Source organism: Sceloporus occidentalis, unplaced genomic scaffold (assembly GCF_023333645.1).
Source record: "Sceloporus occidentalis isolate IW3139 unplaced genomic scaffold, rSceOcc1.0.p SCAF_5, whole genome shotgun sequence".
NCBI classification, from domain to species: Eukaryota; Metazoa; Chordata; class Lepidosauria; order Squamata; family Phrynosomatidae; genus Sceloporus; species Sceloporus occidentalis.
The window spans coordinates 106,738,067-106,754,175 of record NW_028316985.1 but is presented as its reverse complement, the minus strand read 5'-3'; the positions used below and the strand labels follow the sequence as shown (position 1 = coordinate 106,754,175).

Below are 16,109 nucleotides of genomic sequence, written 5' to 3'. Positions count from 1 at the left end.
ATTGACTGAACAAAAATGCCAGGAACAGCAGCACTGACAGCTACCAGGTCTATGAACTCATTAATAATGATAACAATTCTATTTTTCTTTCAGTGACCTAGAACTATTTTTTCTTTCAATGGGCCAAAATTAGGTTAAAAGTGTGGGGTATTTGGAAGCATTATCTGATGGGGAGGAGTGAGTCAGTGGTCCAGCACTCCAAGATCTACTAACTGTCCTCTCTTTATACTTTTCAAACTTTTCCTGCCACCTCTTTGACTCTCTCTTACTGGTACTATTGCAGATTTGTCCCAATGGGAAACTGCTTCTGTGTTGATTGATAAAGCTAGCACTACCACTACAGAACAACAACAAAAAATACATTTTAGAGAGAGACTAAGGATTTATGCATAATACATTAATTACTATACAGTGCTACCTCGGGTTACGAAATTAATTCATTCCGCGGCGCCGTTCGTAACCCGATACATTTCGCAACCCGAAAAGGCGCTGGAAAGCCGCTAGCCGCGCTTCCGATTTAAATTTCGCGCCGAAATTAATTTCGTAACCCGAAAAATCTTTCGTAACCCGGAACAGTTTTTTTAAATCTAACTTTTTCGTAACCCGGAAATTTCGTAACGCGGTCACTTCGTATCCCGGGGTACCACTGTACAATAATTGTGCCTATATTATGCATGAAAGGTGACTCAGAGCACTATCTTGGTGGGTGTTGGAATCTCCGTTGTTACAGATTTCTAAGCAGAAATTGCATGGCTACTCCTCAGGGGTGGTTTAGCTGTGGATTCCTACACTGTCAGGGGTTTGGATTGGGTAATTCTTGTAATATCTTCCAATTCTACATCTAATATTCAGTGACTCTAAATGTTTAGAACAAAATGGAACACACAGAGAAGCATGATCCAAGATTGCTGCAAACAGCTTTCAGGCTATAATGTACCTGGATCTGAGTTACAGTTCCTTCATTAATCTCACTGTCAGCTACCTCAGTGGTAGCAGTCATAGTCACCTCAAAGCTCTGCTCACTTTCTGAAACTTAAAAAAGAAAAATAATTTAATTAGTATAATACTTCCATCTTGGTTGTCAGCCCTACACATTGTACATATATTAAGTCTTCAATCATTAATGGGTAAACTGAAGATTACATTAAGAGTTTATTCTGCACAGCTATGTATCCTATTGTTTAAGCCTCTTTCTTTATAAAATCACATATTAAGTTCCTAATATAATTCAAAAGTTTTCAGATTATGCAAGTGAACTAAAATTGGAGTAGAGAGGAAACTACTCCTATTGCTTCATTTACAAAAGAGGGTAAAGTGCAGGTCTTGTAAATGGTCTTTTGGTCTACATTTTTAAAATATGTCTGTTCTAGCAGACATAGATCTTCACTGAACCATGCCTTCTTGGGATTACAGAAGGCTTCTTAGAAAACAGGGTAGCTTTTCTCAGCACAAACTGTAGGATCTGATGGGGACTTCACAGTCTTTCAGAAAATCTTTTCAGGAGCTATGTAACAAAGACCTGGAGACCATTATTACCTGAAGACACTATCATGAACCCCCCCACCACCCAAAACACATTATACATCCAGGGTACAAATTGAAAGGGTACTGACATCCTACCTAAACTTGAGCACAGGTGTCAATCCTGATTTTTTGCCTCCTCTTCCATATAGAGAGTATTCTTCAAAGTGAAATTTTGTGAGAATCTCATGGTTAGTGGCAGAGAAAACATCTCTATTTTTCCAAAAGGTTCCAGAGAATATTCCAGCTAGAACTGTTTTGCCACTATTAACACTTTGGTAGACAAAACTCTTTTTAGCTTATCCCCCACTGTAGTGTTTACAAACTTAACTACATTCCTTTCTTAATTTGTTTAGTACTGTATTAGGTTCCTGTCTTCCTTTAATTAGCAGTGACTTACTTGGAACTGCAACAACAGAAATGCATGGGGTTGTATCATCGATACTCTGGTCATCTTCAGATGATAAGCAAAGCCTTTTGTGGGGAGGTTCGATGCTGTCTTCAGAGTCTATTTCATCTGCCTCTAGATACACACATACAGGGGAAGGAGGAAGAATGATGTCAATGAAAAGTCATAAGGGAAGCTAGCTCTGCACTGTCCCTAGTTTAAATGCTTATTGCAAAATAATGTATGTTCATTCAAGGATCTTCTATAACAATGCAACTGGAGTCATATGGAAATGTGTTTATTGAGAGATGCCAATTTTGTTAAGTCTTTGCTTTTAGAAACAAAGGCACTCACTGCAGATAAGCCCAGGCTAATTCATGCATATATCCTAAACACTGGTTCTTGATAGAAAAAAAAGCTGAGATGAAAGTGAAGAAGCTCTTACCAGACTGAAAAGTTTGCATAAAAATGAAGTATCTGGATGTGTGTTCCAGACTAGCCACAGGTTGATTATTCCTTAACCATAGTTCCAAAAATGAGAAATACTGTACTCCAAAATTCAAAACTGTGGATGGCTGAAAGTGACACCTTTGCTTTCAGATGGTTCAGTGTACCCAAACTTTCTGTTATGCAAAAAACTATTAGAGATGTTATTTATAAAACTACCTCCAAGCTATGCATATAAGGTTATGTTATACAAACATAAATGAATTTCATGTTCAAACTTGGGTCCCATCTCCAAGATATTTGTATATATGTATTTGTATATAAGAATATACAAATGTATTTATATTTATGTATATTGATGGGGTGAGCTCCCATCACTAGTCCCAGCTTCTGCCAACCTAGCAATTCAAAAGCATGAAAATGCAAGTAGATAAATAGGTACCACTCTGGTGGGAAGGTAAACAGCATTCTGTGAAATCATGCTGGCCACATGAACACAGAGTAGTCTCTGACAATGCTGGCTCTTCGGCTTAGTAATGGAGATGAGCACCACCACCTATGGTCAGACATGACTTGACAACCTTGTCAATGGGGAATATGTTTTACCTTTATAAATGGGTATACATTTGCATATCTGTTATACAAATATTCCAAAATCTGAAAAAATCAAAAATCCAAGCATTCTGGTCCCAAGCATTTCTGATAAGGAAGACACAACCTGAATATTAAAGCTACCTTTCTTGAGGCAATGCTTCTTGCACTAATTTCTCAGCCAAGAATTCCACAAGATACAGTGGGCCCTTGGCATCCACTGGGGTTTGGTTCCAGGACCCCCCCCCCCCATGAATACCAAACTCTGTGGATGCTCGAGTTCCATTATATGCAATGGGATAGTAAAATAGTGTCCCTTATATAAAATGAGAAAATCAAGGTTTGCTTTTAGGAATTTATATATTTTTGGAATATTTTCAAGGTGTGGACAGTTGAATCTCTGGATAAAGTGGATAAAGAAGACAGATTGTATTTAGGAGACATTCACAATTCAATCAGGGTACTTAAGGCCTCTTGGCCCTTGTCATTACTGTACTCAGACAGAGATCACAACTTAAAATGTAGCTGGGAAAGTTTAATTAATGGGGCCAACCTATCATTTAAGGAAAGAATACAGCTCAGTGGTCGAATACATGCAGTGCACGCACACAATCTCATGTTTGATTCCTGACAATATGTTTTTATGCTAACTTCAGTTAAAAGGATTGGGTGAAACCTTTCCAACATGCCATCAAATGTGCATTGTAGTCCAACACAACTGCAGGAAAACTTGATGAAGAAGCCTGCTTGAAGAGCTAGGATCATTCAGTGAAGACAGTACCACCTGGGGAAGATTTCAGTCTTAAATATCAGCTAAGATATCCATTGCTGGACCAGATGGAGGAAAAAAAACCTGACCTCTGGATCAGGGCAGCTTCCTATATTTCAAAAATAATTACCATTAAGTTTTCTTACCGAGAAAGCTCTCCCTGTTCCAAACTTCCAAGGAACTCTGACGTTCCTCAGGGCAGCCTGAAAGTCAGTTCTAGAGCAACTAGACTAAGTAAAAATTGCACTATTCTACAATAAAAGACTGTTCTCCAAATTGCAGCATCAAAATATCCAACGAAAATCTCATCCAGTTTAGTTTGCTGATTAACTGTAATTTGAAATAACACAGAGAAAGCATACAGTCAAATAAGTTCTCTATACCATCCTGAGGGCAGTGAAGAATAAGGTTCCCTTCAGTATCTTGGGTCAAAGTCACAGAATTCACGGTTTCTACTGTCACTGTGTCAGACTCTTCTTCAGCTGTGCTCATACTCAACTCTAAATGAGAACAAATAATAGATTAGTTACTTAAAGTTGCTATTCCAACATTCTGACCAAATTTCTTCTGAGCACGTATCCTATATGCTATCAAGGTGTCAAGCTGACCTTTTGTAGTGTTAACATACTGTGTCCCAAAAATGTGACTGCTAAATAAAACCAGATTTTTATAGGCAGTGCAGAGACCTAGATTACAGATACAGATAAAGACCTCAAATTTGCCTTACAGTAAGTTATAGCAGAAAATTGGGAATATGAAAGATTGGGAACATTGGGAATATCAATGTGCATAACCACATCACACAGAATTAATCATCTCAGTTATACTGGATCAGTTTGAGTCTGTTAGTACCGAGGATGTAGACAGGATCCTCGGCAGCGTTAGGAAAACGACCTGCTCTCTCGATCCCTGTCCTTCATGGCTGGCAGTTCAAGGGGGAATGGCGACAACAGGAATGCTGTGTCGCATCATTAATACATCATTCAGGGAGGGCATTTTTCCATCGAATTTAAAAACAGCCATTGTAAAACCTTTATTAAAGAAGCCCTCCCTTGACCCCCTAATTCGAAACAATTATCGGCCTGTGTCACTGCTGCCATTCTTAGGGAAGGTGATCGAGAGGGCGGTTGCCTCCCAGCTGCAGAGGGTCTTGGAGGATACGGATTATCTGGACCCATTTCAAACCGGCTTCCAGGCGGGCTATGGGGTTGAGACTGCCATGGTCGCCTTAGTCGATGATCTCCGTCTGGGCATGGGTAGCGTGTCCCTGTTAGTGCTCTTGGACATCTCCGCGGCCTTTGATACCATCGACCATGGTATCCTTCTGGATCGCCTGGGGGAGTTGGGTATCGGGGGCACTGCTCTGCAGTGGTTCCGTTCCTACCTCTCGGGTAGATTCCAGATGGTGGAGCTGGGGGACTGTCGCTCCGATAAGAGGGCCCTTACATCTGGGGTCCCTCAGGGAGCGATCTTGTCCCCTATGCTATTCAACATTTACATGAAGCCACTGGGAGAGATCATCCGGAGACACGGGGAGCGGTGTTATCAGTACGCTGATGACACCCAAATAATCTACTCTGTGTCTCCGACTGATGCAGTGACTAGGGATGGCATCTCTCCGCTCAATGCCTGTCTGGAGTCGGTAATGGGCTGGATGAGGGAAAACAGACTCAGCCTGAATCCAGAGAAAACGGAAGTGCTTGTGATAGGTTCTCCTGGTCCTGGGAAGGAGGTTTGTCCACCTGTCCTGAACGGGGTCACGCTCCCCGTAAAGGACTCAGTTCGCAGTTTGGGGGTGCTCCTTGACTCGTCGCTTCACCTGACCCCTCAGGTGGATGCGACAGTTAGGAGCACTTGTTATCAGCTTCGGCTGATACGCCAGCTGCGTCCCTACCTTGACCGGGGGGACCTTGAAACAGTGGTGCATGCACTGGTAACCTCTCGACTCGATTTCTGTAATGCGCTCTACATGGGGCAACCCTTGTATAAAGCTCGGAAGCTGCAGTTGGTTCAAAATATGGCCGCTAGGCTGGTCACTGGTAGTTTCAGGGCCAGCCACATAACACCGATACTGAAAGATCTGCATTGGCTGCCAATTCGCTTCCGGGCCCAATACAAGGTGTTGGTTGTTACCTATAAAGCCCTAAATGGCTTGGGCCCAGAGTACTTGGAGGACCGCGTCTCCCCATACAATCCGCCCCGCACACTCAGGTCAGGGGGAAAAATCTTTTGAGCGTTCCCAAGACAAAATTTGTACTAACGGCGCAAAGGGCATTCTCTGTGGCAGCCCCGCAATCTTGGAACGCTCTCCCTGAGGAGCTCCGCTTAGCCCCCTCCCTGGAGTCGTTCAAGAAGAACCTGAAGACTCATTTATTCTGTCAAGCCTTCCCTCACATGTCCTGACTGCTTTTCCCCTATGTACTGTGTGTTGTATTGTATTGGATTTTTTAGCTTGATTAGTAATTTTTAATTGATTCTATGTGGATTTTAATGATGTATAGTTACGCTGGTTTTATTTGGTGTGTTTTTCATTGTGAAGTTGTTTTCTTTTAATCTGTATTGTATTGCATTTGTATTGCCTGTAAACCGCCGTGATCGTGGGAACGGCGGTATAGAAATAAAATTTCAATCAATCAATCAATCAATCAATCTGTACTTTGACCAAACAAAAATGGGAATGAAGATATGTAGGTGACATGGATTTAGGGGGGAAATGGAACACACAGCATCAAGCACAAAGAGGTACATTTTTGACATAAAAGAAGAACCAGCTTCCATTCCCTCAGATCACCAGGAATAATATATACTTTATTATTATTATTATTATTATTATTATTATTTAGATTATTTATACCGCGCATACAATAGTTATTATATTCCACTTTTCTCAGTCTGAGACTCAAGTCGACTTACAAAATTTATAACAGATATTGTCAATTTTTGGTTTTGTTCTTTTTACAACGGCTAAAAATATAACTAAATCATCAATGAAATTAAAAGAATTAAAAAGCATATTCATTAAAAAGGATACCAAATATAAAACACACAGAATGTGAAAGGCCTTCTCCCCCCTCCCCATGCCACCAGCCCAGCAGTAAGCCTTCAAGGGTCTGCTGAAACAAAAGTCTTTATCTGGTGGGAACACAGGAGAGGGCCTTTAAGGGTCTATGGAACCCCTTCCTAGAGAGGTTAGATTAGCTCCCCCCTTTAGTAGACAGGGGAAGACCTTTCTGCTTCTGCAAGACTTTGAGGGACTTCCCACTTCCCCTTAAAAACCATGTATAATTGCTGCAGACACCAGTGGAATGGCAATAAATAAGACTGGAATACTCTATCAGCACTTCCACACTGACAAAACATCTCACAAAGAAAAGATGGCTGGGCAGGTGCATCATCTTTGTGTTGTCCAAGTCCCTGAAAAAGCCCCATGCCAAGCCAGCAGATGCAGCACCTTCCTCAGCGGTGGCACAAAGAAGTACTCCACAGTGGTAATCAAGATAGAACCCAGCATGAGTGGAAAAGGAGAAAGCGCAAGTACCATTACCCCACACTTATGGAACAGAACTGAATGTTTGGGATACCTGAACTCCAGTCTTCAGTATCAACTTGACAACACATTAGCAGTGCAGAGCTCACTGAGGAAAGTAAATGGGACTGCCAAAAAACACACACAGAGCATGTCACAAAACACAAAGACTGAAGTATTACCAGCCTCACAACTGCTGCATGGCAACTGCTGCTGTGACTCTGCAGCTGCCTAAGATGTTTCAAAGGGAGACTTAGACTGACAGGAGGTCTTCACTTGCCACTGTCTCTTAGGCTATGCTATCTCAAAGGCCAGGCTTACTTTTTTTGCCACCAAAGCTATTATATTATTGCTAGGTGTAGGCTAGTCACTTACACAAATACATCTACAAAAGTTAGCAATCCTTTTAAAAAGTTGATTCACCTAGGCATCTATAATTATTTATGGACAGACAACTTCTGCAGTGCTTTCGTGCTCAAATGCACAGAGACTACTCTTGCCAGATTTCTGCAAAGCTGACTAGCTTATGTCAGTGAAAGCAGAGGCATTTTTCTTATCTGGCTAGTCCAAGTTATGGTGGTGCCTGAGGCAAGGCATAAGATCCCTCTCATACTATGTGTAGAGATGACTGGCAGTTGAATCTTTCATCAGCTCCAGGAGGATAGGGTGAAGGAAATAGGCTAATTTAGAGGGCATAGGACAGGTAATATCACACTTATCTTTGCTTTGCAACAGTGGGGTATGCCTGGGAAGCTACTGTCACTATCTCCAACACCTATACCCTGAGGTAGTTGCCTCAGTATGCCTCACATTACTACCAGACTTCTTGTTGTTTGTTGCTAGGTGTCATCAAAAGTCAACTCCAACTTTTGGCAATCCTCTCGTACGGTTTTTCGGGCTATGTGGCCATGTTTATTCCTGAAGTTTTGCCAGCATCTGTGGTTGGCATCTTCAGCCGTCTCCTGGGGTTTTGTTGGTGGGATATATTCAGAGGTTGCTTCCCACTGCACCGTTTTCAGGCTGACAGGGTGCGAATTGCTCAAGGGGTTTCCATGACTCAGTTGGGATTCAAACCCTTGACTCTCATAATCCTAGTTCAAAACTAGTTCAACATCACGCTAACCTAGAGCCTACAGACTTAGAATACATGATATTATTCCTACAGAATTTACATTAATTGGGTGCTGTGCAATATATCCACAGTCCTTTCCTTTGGCCACCACTATAGTATACTGTTCTTCTTCATTTTTGGTGGCAGTTATACAGGTGCTTGCATTGCAGTACATTGTGTTAGGCTGCCCACTAAAACTTCCTCCCTCCTTGGAAGTCTTTAAACAGAGGCTGGATGACCATCTATCGGGTATGCTTTGATTGAGAGTTTCTGCATGGCAGGGGGGTTGGACTGGATGGCCCTTGTGGTCTCTTCCAACTCTAGGATTCTATGATTCTCTAAGAAAAAGGGAGCAAATGCTGCCTGGTAAGCTTTGGAGAATGGCTGTGGAGACCAAGGGATCAGGAAGAAAGAGAGGACTTCATGGCAACTGGAGAAAGAGCATTAAGGCTGGGTAGTGGGAGGTGTTTATTTTAAGAAAAACAGGAATTAGGGATATGATAGAGAATGAAAGGATATGGAGCTCTTAAGTGCAACATTTGGAGATGATCTTCCTATTAAATGGGGGAAATAACTTTGATGGAATAAGGTGACCTTTAGCTCACCATTTTGTGAAGTCGGTTGTCATCTGGAGCAGAAACTGAATTCAAACTAAGTGGTTCTGGGGCGCAGCTCTGATCTTAATATGGTTCTTATTAAAGGTCTTACAGCCCAGGCAGTTTCTCTCTGTAAACGGGTGTTTTGGGACTAGTCATAGTAACTGTTATGCAAACAGTCACTTCTCTGTTCCCCACTGCCATGTAGTGACAGCACTTGTGACAGTTTCCCACTGGATATGTGCCCACTATCCAAGAACATAGTGGGAACTGCTGCTGTCATACATATCTACCATTTACAGTTCTATTTAAGGAGAATTTCTGTCAAACATTATCCAGTAGGCATCATTCATGTTTCTCAAGTTGTCATTCAACACCAACTCAGCAGCTTTCTAGGGTGCCATGATCTGAAGGGTTCTCTCTGTGCTGAAAGTTATGAAATTCTCTTACTGTTTCTAAAATAGTCAGCTACTTGCATGGATCAAGGTTATGATCCAGAAATCTCTCTGTAGCGTCTGCAAAGCTTATTCAGAAATCTCCACCCCGTGTAGTAGCCTTGAGCTAATCCAGCTGTCATTACAGTTATATGTATTTATTATCAGGGCCTTAACATACAGGAATATCACAAATTTAAATACAGATGGCATTAAATGAAATTCTGCAACAACCATTTTTTATTTTTAAAACTCAACTATTTTGTTAATAAAAGTTTTTTTATTACTGTGGGACCTTGTTATCCACTGGGGTTTGGTTCAGGATCTCCCATGAATAACAAAATCCATGGATGCTCAAGTCCCATTAAATACAATGGCAGAGCAAAATGGTGTCCCTTATATAAAATGGAAAATTAAGGTTTGCTTTCAAGAATTCATACTTTTTTTGAATACTTTCAAGCCGTGGATGCTTGAATCCATGTATTAAAAAACCATGTATAAGGAGGGCTGACTGTACAATGTTCACTTTTACATGGGTACATTATTCATGTCTACCTTATTTATATATTTTATTCCCAAAGCATCTTGTGCAAAGCAATATAAAATGGTGGAGCTACACTGGGCCCCTCTCCTTACACATGGATCCCCCTGCATAAGGGAAAATCCGCCTATGCTCGAGCCCCATAGGAAATAATGGGGTGTGTGCATGTGGAGGCATGGCGAGTGCACGCGCCACTGTTCTCCCCTTGTGGCTTCTGCGTATGCTGGAAGCTGTGTAAAGTGTGTTCATGCATGGCACAGGCGCACTGTACTATTTTATCATAGTATGGCTATTTACAGTTAAATAAACACAGGAGGAAAGTGTTTGCTGGTCAGCATATTACACATAAAAACAGTACATTAGTCAGTAGAAAATAACAACTTTTTAGAATTAAGTTGACTTTCTATAAGAGCTATTTAATTCTACAGACATACTGTTCCATTACTAAATGGAACTAAAATACATGTTCCTCACAATACTTAATACTATCAACTTCGTTCCCGATGGTTAATATTATTATTTAATGTTTCAGTCAGATGTCTGTACCATTCAGCAAAGGTTTTCAATGTTATATGAACAGGTGTCCTCCATGCAGGTTTTACCAGTTCTGTCTTCCCACTATTTAGGGCTGGCAATGATGAAATTCTTCATCGTCTCTTGAAAATCCTTTGAATTGCTTGAGTCTTAGTAATTAAAGCCTGCCTACAGGACAGAAAACTGTTAAGCCTTCAATTTTTCAGTGATTTATTGCTCACTATAATTATAAACATCTTTATTTTGCTGTAACATAGGAAAAAGATTCATAATTGACTTTCTCACAAACCCGTGTGAGCTTCCATCTCTCTAAATGGGATCTGGCCCAAGAATAGCTGCCCTCAAGTCAACTCTGGCTCACGCTGACTCTGTGAATGAGACATCTCCAAGACCCCCATCCTCCAACTGCTTTGCTCTGGTCCTGCAAATTCATACCCATGACCTCTCTGATCGAGTCTATCCATCTAGTGCATAGACTTCTTCTCTTTCTTCTGCCCTCTACCTTTCCTAGTATCATTGTCTTTTCTAATGAGACATGCCTTCTCATGATGTGGCTGAAATTCGACAGCCTCAGTTTGATCATCTTGGCTTCCAAGGAGAGTTCAGGCTTGATTTGTTCAGAGACCCATTTGTCTGTCTTTTTGGCCGTCCATGGTATTCTCAGCACTCTTCTCCAACACCACATCTCAAATGAGTTTTCTTCTTATCCACTTTCTTCACTATCCAACTCTCACATCTGTACAAGTTGATGGGGAATACAATGGCTTGTTCGATTCTAACTTTAGTGTTTAGTTGTATATCTTTACTCCTTAGCAACTTTTCTAGATCTTTTATAGCGGCCATACCAAAATTAAGTTTTCAAGGTTCCACAAGTCTCTGCCATTAATGCTGATTGGTATATTTTGCAAGTTGACCATGAAGCATTTGGGGTTTTTTGAGAGATTTATTCTAAGGTAGTAGAAAGGGAAATGGCTAATTTGGAAGAAAGTACTATATATTAAAATGTTTTTCATTTTTGAGGTACAGTGTATTAAATGTGAGAGCAACAGCTCACTATAGCTGTGAATATACAATATACAAAAATAAACATGAAGAAATGTATAATTTCTAAGATACACAACAGGCTTTGGGGCTCTGAAGTGGCCCTACCCAGCCTAGTGTCTTTCAGATGTGATGACTGCCACGCTTTATCCCAGTCCAGAATGGCCAATGGATACCCTGGCTATATGTAATGGGAGTCATAATCCAGCAAGTCTGGTGGTTTCCAATTTGGAGAACGTTTCTCCAGAGGATGAAGGAAGTTGTCCACTGTGTACTTCCAATGGCAATGAGAAGGAAACTGTTTATTGTAGAGTGCTGAATTCTGAGACCTCAATCTTTGTTGCTTTTCAGCCAGAAGACAGGTTCCAAAATGAACAAATTTATTACAAAATACAAACATCATAAAGAGAGCAACAATAAAAACAACAGCCAGTGTCAACACAATTGAATTCAGAAGATTTTTTTATTTTATGTTATTGATAGTTTAATATGGTTTTAACGGGCATCTTTCTTATGTTTAAGCTATTTTTAAAATCTGCTTTAATTTATAAACTGACTTCAGTCCCAATCCTGAGGGAAGAGGAAGAACATATATGAAATGAGATGATGATGATGATGATAAACATTAAAACCCAACTGAGACAAAATTGACCACACTGTATAGAAGTCAAGAAAAAAAGACTTTCAAGTCAAGAAAGATGAGCACTGGAATCCTATATGGCCTTTCATTCAAATGTACATTTCTGTACGCTTAATTATGTAGCAGAAGTGCTAAGAAACCCTGTTAGTGAATTGTGAAGATGAGCAACAGAATACCAGCAAGTGACTGAAGTGCATTAGGATCCCATTGTTCATCAGTCCTTTTGCCAGCTCTGCTATATAGATATGCAACAACAGCCCTCTACTGAATAAGGATGTTGCACACCTTTGCAATTCTAATTCCTACCAACATAAGTCCACTTATGAAGATGCAACTCCCATACAGGATTCCATCCATCGTCTCCAAGATGAGGAAGTAACACACTTTAAGTGCTACCAATTCTATCCTGCATAACACCCAGCACACAAAGCAAAGAGATGCAAAATCTGCCCCCTTCTTGCCTGCACCGCCACCTTAAAAGATGGACAGTGTCATAAGGGAACAAGCTGTCCTTTAAAAACACCAGGACTAAACATTTTAGGTCCTTAAAGTGATTTAAAAAACTTGGAACTGGGTTTAGGAACAGACTGGGAATCAGGGCAAATGAAACAAAACTGAAGTAATGTTCAATCAAAAAGGCCCTGTCAAGAGGTAGATAGCAGCAGTCTGCAGTTACCTTCAAAGGTAGTCTTATATAGTCCAACCTGGATGTGACAAAAGCATGTGCGATAGTGAGTTCTCTTCACAGCAACACTTCTTTAGCTTGCACATCAATCTAAACTATACAAAAGCGCTTTTTGGCCACAACCACAACCTGGAGTAAAGCCAGCTCCAGCAACACACCCAGACAGCTAGTATTTCAGAGGGAGTGCTTACTCCACCCAGAATGTCAGCAATGTTTCACCAGGACTAAAACACGAATAATGATTAAAACATGGATAAGTTGGCTTCAAAAACTCGTGCTGCAATGTCAACCATTGTAGTACCCCTGGACTTTGAACAGGGAGAGGGGGAGCATGAAAGGGATGCAGATGTTTTGGGAGAATGGGAAAGCAATCTCAGGCTATTAGTGGCAGAGAGGGGAAGGAAAATTTCACATCAAGGTTGGCAAGACAGCATTAATTTAGAAATCCAGTCAGAGAATTAAATGTGATGGAGGCATGGAAAGCTGAAGCATCCATGTTCCTGGGAGTGGATGCAGATTGCGAGATCAGCTGTTTAGTGCAGAGATGAGATAAAATGAAGAAACAAAGAGTTTGCAGCTTATGTCTTCTGGGACACTATGCTAGAGCAAAAAAAGCTGGGCACATACAGTTCCTAGTGTAGCCAACCGTTTCACAAAGACACACACAGACCACACTCTGTGACTTTTGGTTTGGTGGGTGGGAAGCTAAATTCTCATTGTACAATAGGTGAGCTCAAGGCTGTGGCCCTTGTTACAAACGTGGCTGTGCTACTGTAGGACCCAGCCTAACTTTGCTGGCATATACTTGCACTAGACTAAAAGGGCAGTAGGATCCTGGCCTGTGAGAGCAGGTTGTAAAGAGTGGTGGCACTTCTGGGGTAGAGAGGAGTGCTGTGTTGCATCCTAATAGCGTTGCACAGTACATCGGGGGAAAGAGAAAGAAAGAGAGAGAGCAAAGAACTGGCGGTGGTACTTAATACTTCATGGACACAGGTGTGAAAAGGGATGGAAGGAGACACCAGAACAACCTGAAATGTGGAGAGAGGGAGGAGCATGTCTAATGTGGCATTGTATAAAACAGAAAGGCAAAAAACACCTGTAGGGACACAACAGGAAAGAAGAGGGAGGAGGGATAATGGGCGGCTTATATGCCAACCTTGTCTGAACAAATGTTGCCAAGTGAACCCTATGATACGTTCGCCTTAACCTTAAGCTCTCCATGAGTCAGAAACAACTTGAAGGCACAAAAGGCACCCATGTATGGGGCAGAAATGCGCATCACACATCGTCCTTCTCTTTGCCTATTGCCTATCCCAACACACTTCCCTACACCGTCCGGTGTTAGCGCACCGCCTCTCCGTCTCTCCATGGGGGCTGGCACCTTTCCCTACTCTTCTAACTTTAAATCATCACTTTTAAATTCTATATGTACTCTTTCGAGCGCACCTTAATGCTTTTAAAGTGTCGTACTTTAAACTGTGGACTCGTGCGTCTCTAATCGTGTCTTGTATTTGAATGCCTTGTACCTCGCCTCGAGGAGAGGCAGGAAAGAAACAAAAGTTGCCGGTGTTGTTATGATTATCATGTTGACTTATGGCGCCCCTAAAGTGACGCTATAGTGGGGTTTTTTTTTGGGGGGGGGGGTTTGGCAAGTTTCTTCAGGAGGGTTTTTGCCATGAGGAACTAAACCAAATGGCAGTAGCTGCCCATAGAGAAACCACAGTTGCCCATAGAGAATCACTGGGAAATGCTTGCCCACAACAAGGGTTCCCCAATGCTTTGCAATGATGTACAAGAATGCTGTGCTTGAGTTTGTTCCTTGTGTGGATCTCTCTCTCTAGATATGTATATGTGTCTTTACACACACATTATATCTCTCCATATAGATACACACGTATCTCTAGACATACGTGCATTCTCCCATGATTCCCTATGGGCAAAGCATTCTCCAATGGTTTCCTATGAAGAAACACTCCCCAATGATTCTCTATGGAGAAGAGGGAAGAGAGAGGTCAGAGTCATGGCCGGCATCTTGTTCGCAGAGCCAGGGCCAGGGCCAGGGCTGAGGGAGGGAGGGAGGGAAGGGGGACAGGAGCAGGCCCCGCGGCCCCTTCCCTGCCTCCCTCCGCCCGCCTCCCGGGCCTCCTCCTCCTCCTCCTCCTCCTCCTGCTGCTGCTCCCTTCCTAGGCCCGACCGCGGCCAAGGCAACCGCCGCCGCCGCCGCCGCCGCCGCGCGCCTGGCTTACTTCCTGTTTTGGGTCCGGGCACTTGAGAAACCAGGATGGAAGCTCCGAAGTACCAGGATGGAAGGCGCCCGCCGCCGCCGCCGCAGGAGCAGCAGCAGCAGCAGCAGCAGTGACACGGCCGAGGAAGGGGGCGGGGACACAGGGAGGGAGGGAGGGAGGGAGGCAGCCCGGAAGGCCGCGCTCTTACGGCTTCCGCTTCGAGGGTGGCGGCGCCACAAAAGTCGCGCGCGAGCGGGGGGCCCGCGCGGAGCGTGAAATAGGTCGCGGCTCACTCCCGTTCTGATTGGCTGATCTGCCTGTCTCTCTCGACGCTCGCCCGGCTTCGGGAAGAAGGGGGCAGGCTGGCTGGGTGGCTCTTTCAAAATGGCGGCGCTGTCCCATCATATACAAGAATGCTGGGCTTTAGTTCGATTATTGTGTGGAAGTGAGAGATGGATCTCTCTCTCTCTATATATATATATATATCTATCTATCTATATGTGTGTTTGAATGTGTGTGTGTGTGTGTATATATATATATATATATATACACACACACACACCCTCATATACACATATCTATATACATACATACACATTATATCTATACAGACACACACATCTATACATACACACATTATATCTACATATATACATATGAACATATCTCTACACACATTATATACATACACGCATATACATACAAACACATCTATATACATACAAACATATCTATACAGACACACATCTATACATATACACACATTATATCCACATACATACGAACATATCTCTACACATTATATACACACACACATACATACAAACACATCTATATACATACATACACCTTATATCTATACAGACACACATCTATACACACATTATATCTACATACATACATACAAACATATCTACACAATTATATACATACACACATATACATACAAACACATCTATATACATACATACACATTATATCTATACAGACACACACATCTATACATACACACATTATATCTACATACATACATACAAACATCTCTACACACACATTATAT

At 42.0% G+C, this 16,109-nt stretch overlaps 1 protein-coding gene across 2 annotated transcripts in view; it reads right to left on the bottom strand.

The window, feature by feature from the left end:
• DMTF1 (cyclin D binding myb like transcription factor 1) overlaps positions 1 to 15,148 on the bottom strand; it is a 38,907-nt gene extending 23,759 nt beyond the window's left edge. For both annotated transcript variants that reach the window (XM_089525022.1, XM_089525023.1), the window contains exons 1-4: positions 15,071 to 15,148; positions 4,100 to 4,216; positions 1,922 to 2,044; positions 938 to 1,032 (exon numbers count right to left, since the gene is read on the bottom strand). In XM_089525022.1, the coding sequence (XP_089381148.1) occupies positions 938 to 1,032; positions 1,922 to 2,044; positions 4,100 to 4,208 (327 nt within the window). In that variant the 5' untranslated portion in view covers positions 4,209 to 4,216; positions 15,071 to 15,148. The remainder of the gene's footprint in view (positions 1 to 937; positions 1,033 to 1,921; positions 2,045 to 4,099; positions 4,217 to 15,070) is intronic.
• Positions 15,149 to 16,109: the final 961 nt, after the last annotated feature.